At 40.3% G+C, this 9,665-nt stretch overlaps 2 protein-coding genes across 2 annotated transcripts; one reads left to right on the plus strand and one right to left on the minus strand.

Moving 5' to 3' along the window:
* Positions 1 to 201: 201 nt before the first annotated feature.
* Positions 202 to 1,846, minus strand: LOC18034473 (presequence protease 1, chloroplastic/mitochondrial). Its single transcript, XM_024179076.1, has 7 exons — positions 1,813 to 1,846; positions 1,522 to 1,705; positions 1,115 to 1,289; positions 882 to 1,014; positions 650 to 720; positions 333 to 416; positions 202 to 249 (listed from the first exon to the last, which is right to left on the minus strand). Exons 1-7 carry the CDS (start codon positions 1,844 to 1,846, stop codon positions 202 to 204), a joined length of 729 nt encoding a protein of 242 aa, XP_024034844.1.
* A 319-nt stretch (positions 1,847 to 2,165) lies between these two features.
* LOC112096146 (probable carboxylesterase 2) lies at positions 2,166 to 7,657 on the plus strand. Its single transcript, XM_024179077.1, has 3 exons — positions 2,166 to 2,183; positions 2,305 to 2,581; positions 7,407 to 7,657. Exons 1-3 carry the CDS (start codon positions 2,166 to 2,168, stop codon positions 7,655 to 7,657), a joined length of 546 nt encoding a protein of 181 aa, XP_024034845.1.
* The last annotated feature ends 2,008 nt before the right edge of the window (positions 7,658 to 9,665 follow it).

The following is a 9,665-nucleotide window of genomic DNA, read 5'->3' on the forward strand; positions in this document are numbered from 1 at the left end:
GACCACTCATGCATATGCATCACTCTGGGACCAGCACCCATAAGCTTCGGGGGACAACCGAAAGTGGTACTCCAGTGAGAAAAAAGAAAAAAAAATTAACAAAGAGCATGGATACTCAATTCGTCATCAATAGAGATGTCATTTATTACCACTCGGGATGCGTAAGCGTTCATTTGGATCATCGTCTCCATAGAACCATATTTACGGTGAAATTCCTGCCATCAGAAAGACACAGCCTGAGAAAAATAACTAACACAACATTTAAGTTAAAAAATCCCCATACCAACATAAATCGAAAAAAAAAAAAAATCAAAATGCAGTAAAGAATATACCTTAAACTCCTCAAATGTCAGCTTTGGAATAACTTTTGGATCACCTCCGCTATCTACACCATATGCATTGTCGGGAAATAAAGCCTGTGAAGAAGTTTTGTAACTCAGTTGCAAGAGCAAACAAGATAGCTTTATCAGAAGCATTCAAAAAGAATGAATTGGAAGCATCAATAAATGATCCATATGGGTATGCAATCATAAGATTCAGGCACTTTGTCAGTGAAACTTCGGAGGAATAAACTATGAACCAGTTTTCCATTGTTTCCTGATTGTAAGGAATCTGAAAAGATATACAGTCAGACGAATGGAGAACTTGCCTGTTGAGCAGCCCGCCCTAATATATTATCAGGCTGCGAATAGACACCTTTCATCTCATTGAAAACAACACCTTCAATTAAGAACAAAAAAAGGAAGGTCAAAGAACTTAGTTGCAAGTTGGATGAATCATCACCAGGGAAAACCAAATAACAGCAGAAGTTTAATATATATATATATATAGAGAGAGAGAGAGAGAGAGAGAGAGAGAACAAATATCTGCAGATATCAAACCTTTATAAGTTATATCCTCTGAAGGATTATCCAGCTCAAAATGCCAACCCTCCTGTTGAAAAGTCTGGAAGTCCTCCACACACTTTGGGAAAAAGACAGCATCTAAGTAGACATCGACCAAATTATAAAAATCCTGTTTAGGAAACCATCTTAGCGTAAGTAAAATCCAAAAAAGATGTAAGAGTTTCCAAGCTTAGGTTCCCGTTCCTCATAACTCCAACTCATTTTCTTACCTTTGTATTCGTAGAAGCAACTGGGTAACATGTTCTATCAGGATATGTGAATGCATTCAGAAAAGTATTCAAGCTTCCTTTCAACAATTCAACGAATTGTTCTTTCAAAGGATACTTTCTTGAACCACACAACACACTGTGTTCCAATATGTGTGGAATCCCAGTTGAATCCTTCCTGCATTATCAAATAGGTAAGGCATAATGATCAGACCTTTTGCAACCCAAAAACGTGTCTCGTTGTCCAGAAAACTATAACTGCCTGAAAATTATTTTCTTGTATTCTTAGCATTTTAATGATAATATCTAACAATGTATCTGATTGAAATTAATATAATCAAATAAAATGAAAAGAGAAAAAAAAAAAGACGTTATCAAACAGTGAGACAGAGTACATTTACAATACTTACGGAGGAGTTCGAAAGACAATGCCGAAGACCTTGTTCTCATCATCGTTGGATACAGACATGACCTCAGCACCGGTTTTCTTGTGCTTGAAAAGCACAGCCTTTGATTTACACTCTCCAATGAACTCTTCCGAAACCTTCTCGAATCCAAGCTTCTCCGCCACTTCATTGCTGACTTCAGCACCCTCTACACACACAAAGAAAACCAATCACAGATCTCAATTCAACACACCAATCACAATAACTTAAAAGAGGAGTTTCAATTTTTTTTCCAAATAATAGATCATTTCTAACGATTAACAAACACAAATTTACAAGAATTGAACATAATTGTTTTTTTCTTTGCCGGTAATCATTCAATGAACCAATAAAATTACTGCTTAATTAAACGTAGGAGATTAATTAAATAAATAACGGGAAAAGAGCTGAAATTTAGAAAGAGTGAAACGACAAATTTGCACCTGGAGACGAGGGAGTGGAAGGAGAGGCGACGGCGCGAGGAGAGAGAGACGAGAAGTGTTTGTTGAATTGAAGAGAGTAAGATGATAAGGAGAGGTGTAATCTGCTGTCGCCGCGGAGGAGGGAGCGCCTGGTGAGGTTGTTGATCAGACGGTGGTGATTTCTCCTCGCAACAGCAACTGATGATGATGAAAATTTGGCGCGAGGTACGAAAGAGAAAGTAGAATCTGTTGGAAGCGAGGGAAGTACAAGAGAGAGAACGAAGCAACGCGGCTCGCTCCATTGTTAGAAGAAGGGTAGGTACTACGGAGAGAGAGCCTAAAATAGGTAGCTTATCCTTTTAATATCAATGGTCATGGCTATGAAGCTTGGTTAAACGATCATGCTGATTTTGCTCGTGTTTTTCTCGCCGGTGACAGTGCTGGTGGCAATATTGTGCACAACATGGCCGTTCAAGCGAGTTTTGAAGACTTAAATGGGATAAAACTGGCAGGAATTTGCTTGGTTCAGCCATATTTTTGGAGACATGATGAAGTTGTTGATAAGTGTTGGGTATTTGTATGTCCAAATACAAGTGGGTACAATGATGTGAGAATAAACCCATGTTAGGGTGCTGTAATTCGAGTCAATCTTGTACTTAACTGGCATAATATTCTTGTGATATTCTCTCTTCCATTCTTGGTATGTAAATCAATTAGTTTAGGAAGGTTGATTGATTATAGGAGGTCTAGCTTGATTTGTGGAGAATACTCGAAATATAATCTTGTATATATATGTATAGGATGGAATAACAGAGCAGGGTTTTTCACACCAAAATCAGTTTGTTCATGGTATCAGAGCTTTGCCATGGAGACCAAATCAGACACATCAAAGGTGAGTGATGAACATGTGAAAAATCAGATTTCACCATATTACCTCTCGGCAAGTGATAATCCTGGGAATATTATCACACAAGTTCAACTAAAGGGAGACAATTACGATGAATGGGCACGAGCGATAAGAACGGCGCTACGAGCCAAAAAGAAATTCGGCTTTGTTGACGGAAGCATGAAAGAACCTGCGAAGGAACCTGAGCTAGACGATTGGTGGACAGTCAATTCCATGATAGTGTCATGGATCTTGAACACAATCGAACCAACCTTGCGCTCCACCATAACCCACATGGAAGTGGCGAAGAAGTTATGGGATGATATAAAAGAGCGGTTCTCGGTTGGAAACAGACCACGTGTTCATCAACTCAAATCTGAACTGGCTGAATGTAAGCAATGAGGAATGACCATCTTGAGTTATTATGGCAAGCTGAAACTAATTTGGGAGGAATTGGCAAATTATGAACAATATCCGATATGTAGCTGTGGAGGATGTGCATGTGAATTGGAAGCCAAGCTTAACAAGAAACGTGAATAAGAGAGGCTTCATCAATTTTTAATGGGCCTGGACGATACAATATATGGGTCCGTTCGTTCTAATATTTTAAGCACCGATCCCCTATCGCCATTAAACAGAGCATATTCCTTGGTTGTTCAAGAGGAGAGGGTGCAGACCATAACTCGGGGAAAGGAAGGACGTGGAGAACCAGTAGCATTTGCTGTTCAAGGAGGAGTGAAAGGGCAAATAGAGATCAGAGAAAAATCTAGTGTAATCTGTAAACACTGCAGAAAAACGGGGCATGATGCGGATTCGTGCTTCCAATTGATTGGGTATCCAGAATGGTGGGGAGATCGATCACGGACTGGTGGGCGTGGAGCAGGTCGTGGTCAAGGTGGACAACGTCAGGGCATAGCACAAGGAGGAAAAGGGAGAGGAAGTCAGATTAAAGCCAATGCAGCCCACGTGACAAGTGAAGGAAGTGGCATACAGGGCCATGTCTTAGATGCAGATAAAACTGGACTCAAGGGGCTGAGTAACGAGCAATGGAGTATGCTTCTTAATCTTTTGAACTCACAGACGGAAAAGAATCAAGAAAAACTAAATGGTAAGTATAATATGAGAGCTTGGATAATTGATACCGGAGCCTCTCATCATATGACAGGGAGCCTCAAATTGCTATGTGACGTGAAGACTGTAATCGCATGCCCAGTTGGTCTACCAGATGGGAAAGAAGTAATGGCAGAGAAGAAAGGGAACATTGTCCTTGATGGACGTCTAAAATTAACCAATGTGTTATATGTGCCTAGTTTGAATTGTAATCTGATTTCAGTGTCACAATTGGTCGAAGAATCAAATTGTATTATCCAGTTCACTAATAAATTTTGTGTTATACAGGACCGCACTTCGAGGATGCTGATTGGTGCGGGTGAACAACGCGGGGGGCTCTACTACTTCCGAGAAATTGAATCTACAAGAGCATTGCAGACTGTTGCAAAAGGGACAATTGATCTTTGGCATCAGAGGTTGGGCCACCCTTCTGAAAAAGTTATTAAATTGTTGCCAATGGTTGATACTACGAAAAATAAGGCATATCCCAAGAATTGTGATGTTTGTTTACGTGCAAAACAATGTCGTAATGAATTTATTTCTAGTAATAATAAAGCTTCTGCTGTTCTGGAAATGATTCACTGTGATTTATGGGGTCCATATAGGACGCCGACTTTTTGTGGTGCTTATTATTTTCTGACTATTGTGGATGATTTTTCGAGAGGATTGTGGGTTTATTTGGTAAATAACAAATCAGATGTGGGATGAATCATTCGCAATTTCTTGGTTATGGTGGAAAGACAATTTAATGCTTTTGTGAAAATAGTTCGTAGCGATAATGGTACTGAGTTCACTTGCTTAAATGGATTTTTTGCTACCCGTGGGATAATTCATCAAACCTCATGTGTCGGAACACCCCAACAGAATGGAAGAGTTGAACGAAAACATCGTCATATTCTTAATATTGCTAGAGCACTTCGTTTCCAGGCAAACTTGCCACTTGAGTTTTGGGGAGAGTGTATATTGACAACAAGTTATTTGATAAATAGAACTCCAACTCTTATTTTAGAAGGAAAGACACCGTATGAAGTTTTATTTGGGAAGACACCTTCATATGACAATTTGCGAGTGTTTGATTGTTTGGCTTACGCTCATAACCGTGGGAATAGAGGAGACAAATTCGATAGTCGAAGCCGAAAATATATCTTTGTTGGGTACCCTTTTGGGAAAAAAAGGGTGGACCATGTATGACCTGGAGACAAAAGAGTTTTTTGTCTCTCGGGATGTGGTATTTGTGGAGCATGAGTTTCCTTATATGAAGGATGTAATTTGTGATGAAGAAACAAGGAATATGACAGGATATAATGATGTTTTTGTAGACAATGTAGAATGTAGAGCATATGCAGGTGAGCAACCTGTTAGGGAGGAAAATAGCATAAATGGACAAATAAAGGAAACAAGGGAGGAGCCTGTTGATAGTGTGGCTCCTGAGGCAAGGGGGGTTGCTGGTATAGAACCACAATTGGGACGAGGACATCGACAACGCCAATTGTCTACAAGGCTGAAGGACTATGTGATCCACACCACACAGGTGTTGCACCCCTCTATTCGGCCCCTTGCATGTTCACTTGGCCATATGCAATCCTCAGGTAGCCTCTATCTTATAGCACGTTATGTGAACTGTGATAAATTTTCTTTGCGATATTGTGCTTTCTTGGCAGCCATAATTGCAGGTGTTGAACCCAACTCATTTGCTAAGGCAGTCAAAGATAAGAAATGGAGGGAAGCAATGCAACAGGAGATACATGCACTAGAAAATAATGGCACATGGATAATGGAACCATTGCCAGTTGGGAAACGAGCTATTGGGTGTAAATGGGTGTTTAAGATCAAGTATCAAGCTGATGGGACGGTTGAACGTTACAAGGCTCGTTTGGTGATACTTGGCAACAAGCAAGTTGAGGGAATTGATTATAAGGAGACGTTTGCACCCATGGCCAAATTGGTGACTGTTCGAACCTTCCTCGCAGTAGCTGCAGCTCGAAAATGGGAACTTCATCAAATGGATGTACATAATGCTTTCTTACATGGTGATTTGAATGAAGAGGTGTACATGCGTATGCCTCCTGGCTTTCATTCTCAGCAACGAGGAATGGTGTGTCGCTTACGAAAGTCATTATATGGTCTTAGACAAGCTCCTCGATGTTGGTTCGCTAAGTTAGCTGCTGCGCTGAAAAATTATGGCTTTTCACAATCATATTCCGACTACTCTCTCTTTACTCTTCATCAGCATGAGCGGCAGATTCATGTTCTTGTCTACGTTGATGATATCATTGTAACGAGAAATGATCATGCTGCTATTCAGAACTTTAAAACATACTTGAGTGATTGTTTTCATATGAAGGATTTGGGGGTGCTGAAATATTTTCTTGGGATTGAGGTGGCTCGAGGTCCAGATGGGATTTTTCTCTGTCAACGCAAATATGCTTTAAACATCATTACTGAAACTGGTTTGCTCGGGGCAAAACCTGTTTCCTTTCCATTAGAGCAAAATCACAATCTCGCTTTGACAGATGGACCTTTTCTTGATGATCCTGAGCGCTACCGGCGTCTGGTGGGTAGGTTGATTTATCTTTCAGCAACTCGTTCGGAATTGTCCTATGCTGTGCATATGTTGGCTCAATTCATGCAACAGCCATGAGAAGCTCATTGGGATGCCGCCTTACGGGTTGTACGGTATTTAAAAGGAAATCCTGGGCAAGGTATTCTGTTAAGGACTGATTGTGACTTGACCTTGTATGGTTGGTGTGACTTAGATTGGGCGAGCTGTCCGTTGACACGTCGGTCCTTGACTGGATGGCTTGTTATGCTTGGTCATTTTCCTATCTCTTGGAAGACTAAGAAACAACACACTGTCTCCCGGTCATCAGCAGAAGCAGAGTATCGTTCTATGGCTACCACTACATGTGAGTTAAAGTGGCTGAAAGGATTATTAATGTCATTGGGTGTGCATCATACCACTCCAATGAGACTTTATTGTGATAGTCATGCAGCCTTGCATCTTGTTGCCAATCCCGTGTTCCATGAGCGAACAAAGCACATAGAAGTTGATTGTCATTTTGTTCGCGATGAGATTCAAAATGATTCCATTCGCCCATCCTATGTTCCTACTCAATCTCAATTGGCCGACATCTTCACTAAAGCATTGGGTGGTCGACACTTTGATTCATTTCTTCGCAAGTTGGGCATACGAAACTTGCATGCTCCAACTTGAGGGGGGGTGTTAAGGTGCTGTAATTGGAGTCAATCTTGTACTTAACTGGCATAATATTCTTGTGATATTCTCTCTTCCATTCTTGGTATGTAAATCAATTAGTTTAGGAAGATTGATTGATTATAGGAGGTCTAGCTTGATTTGTGGAGAATACTCGAAATATAATCTTGTATATATATGTATAGGATGGAATAACAGAGCATGGTTTTTCACACCAAAATAAGTTTGTTCAACCCAGCTGCTGACTCTAGGTTAATGAGCCTGAGGTGCCCCAGGGTTCTCGTTTGTGTTGCCGAGAAGGATAATTTGAGAGATAGGGGATTGCTTTATTATGAGACTTTGAAAAATTGTGGTTGGGCTGGAGAAATTGAGATTGTGGAGACAGAAGGAGAGGATCATGTGTTTCACTTGTTCAATCCAGATTCTGAAAAGGCTGTGGCCTTGATGGATAAATTAGCTTCATTCCTAAATCAAGATAATGTTTTCTGATGTGATCACCAGGAACTTAGTAATCTGTGTACTCTTAAATTTAATGTTGTTCAGCATCATATTTCTCTTTGGTTTTACATTATGGACATCATTTCTTTTACCAGCAATTTCATATATGTATTAATGTCTATATAAGAACATTCAAATGCCCCATTGATGTGTGTATAATTTACAAGTGATATTGTGTACCTTACCATAAGAACAATAAGGAAAGAAAATGAATAGAGTTTAATTGTAGGAGCCATTGTTACTGTTGGATCCAATTCAATGTGATTATCAAATCAAGAAGAGATCAAGAAAGAATTCAGGATCTAAATCTAAAGATTAATCAATGAGATCATAGGGACATGCAAAATCAAATCAAGAACATCACAAGAGCAATTTATGTGGCTTGACAAGCTTGCTTATATCTGCAAGAGAAAACAACCACGGCAAGCATTAACAGATGCCGATTAAAAGATTACACTCAGCACTCTGCAAAGAACAAATCCCATGTTTACAATCTTGGCTAACTCTCTCTAAGTTGCAAGAAAATTTCTCAAAAACAACTGTTTCAATTCTGTTCAGCTGGTAACCTCAATAAGCTGCTAGCTCATCTGTGCCTTGTCAGCAGCCTAGTAATATTACTAGCAGATTGTAAACCATCATTTCAATAATGTTACCCGGTCTGGAACAAAGCACGACTTACCTGAATTTTACTTGCAATTAATAAAATAGCACTAAAAATAAAAATCATATTTCACCTTTTTTTTCCCCTCCGGAAGTAAAAGACCAAAAGTTCGGTAAATAACTCGTAAAACATTTGGGGTCTTTCCAACATTTCAATCATGCTCTTCTAGCTACAAAATGAATTTGTTGAATATATATTTGTTGTTAATTGAGTGATATTATATTCAGTCAAATTTATGGAGGCGAAGAATCTTGTCAATTATTTACAGAAAGCACTAATTAAGTCTATTATCAATCCCATTGACGTGTATATGAGACCGAACTTGAGCAAGAACTTTGTTGGCTGTTGTTGATGCGAGATTCTGGTTACCCTCCTTACACAACCAGGATCTCTGCTCGATCAACTCTACCAAGATCAGGATCTCTCCTCGTAATGCTTCTTTTCTAGAAGTTCCTGCGTACACAGAGACAGGTCAGAGCATGCCGGTTGTTTTTCCGGCGTAAATCCTCCGACGCTCAAGTCAGAAATGAAGGTTTTTGTGTTCCTGGGAATGCTAGCCACAAATCTTATGGCGTATCAATTCTTTAGAGCTCTTTTTTTTTTCTCAGTTCTAATCTCAAAAATTCTAACCCTTTTACCTTCGTTGGCTGCCTTTTTATAGGCTTCTTCTGAGTTCAGATCTTCCCCACCATCACGCCCGTTACCTTCCCACCTCTCGAAAATGGATGCTCCGTTTCTGCAATCGTGGGTGGTTGCATGGCCTTCGTGCCTTGATTCTCGGATTGGAGAGGACGTCTCGCTAACTGTCGTTGATCGAGTCTCTTTGCCTCGACCGTTAGCAGGAATGGCTTTATGCCTCTAACAGGAGTTCGACCTCGTGGATGGCATATTCGTGGACGAACAGAATATTCCTGCTCCTGTTCCCCTACTACCAGACTCTTACAGGATACACCTGTTCGCAGAACTCTGCCACCAGATATCTGCTCATCACGTCTGGTCTCGTCGAAGTACTTCCCCCAAACACCGGTCCCCCAGTTTCTAGTGTTGGGTAATGTAGTGGACCAGCAGTAGAAACTCATTAGTTCTGATTTGCGCGGGATAGGAAGAGGTCTTGAGGAGTCGTGTCGCATTAAATTGTGGGTGAGGTGATGTGGTAGAGATTTGTCCCTCCATTTGAATTTCAAACCGGTGGCTATGCAACCCTTGGAACTCGTGCCCTTAAATGTTGATAGCCCGTGGGTTTATTTCTCATTAAGGAACCTAAAAATCCCAACGACGAAATTCATCTCTCAGCCCTTTTTTACTTCTCCGGTGACTGAATAACTTTTTTCCTTCGAC

The sequence above is a fragment of the Citrus clementina genome, unplaced genomic scaffold (genome assembly GCF_000493195.1).
Source record: "Citrus clementina cultivar Clemenules unplaced genomic scaffold, Citrus_clementina_v1.0 scaffold_8, whole genome shotgun sequence".
NCBI classification, from domain to species: domain Eukaryota; kingdom Viridiplantae; phylum Streptophyta; class Magnoliopsida; order Sapindales; family Rutaceae; genus Citrus; species Citrus x clementina.

Bases quoted from the DNA above. Each gene is read 5' to 3' on its own strand.
- LOC18034473 (XM_024179076.1), bottom strand. From the start codon at position 1,846: ATGTTCAATTCTTGTAAATTTGTGTTTGTTAATC. The intron at 1,290-1,521 runs GTAAGTATTGTA...TTGATAATGCAG, and splicing joins ATTGTCTTTCGAACTCCTCC to GAAGGATTCAACTGGGATTC. The intron at 1,015-1,114 runs GTAAGAAAATGA...TTTCCTAAACAG, and splicing joins TTGCTTCTACGAATACAAAG to GATTTTTATAATTTGGTCGA.
- LOC112096146 (XM_024179077.1), top strand. The intron at 2,582-7,406 runs GTTAGGGTGCTG...TGTTCAACCCAG, and splicing joins TGATGTGAGAATAAACCCAT to CTGCTGACTCTAGGTTAATG.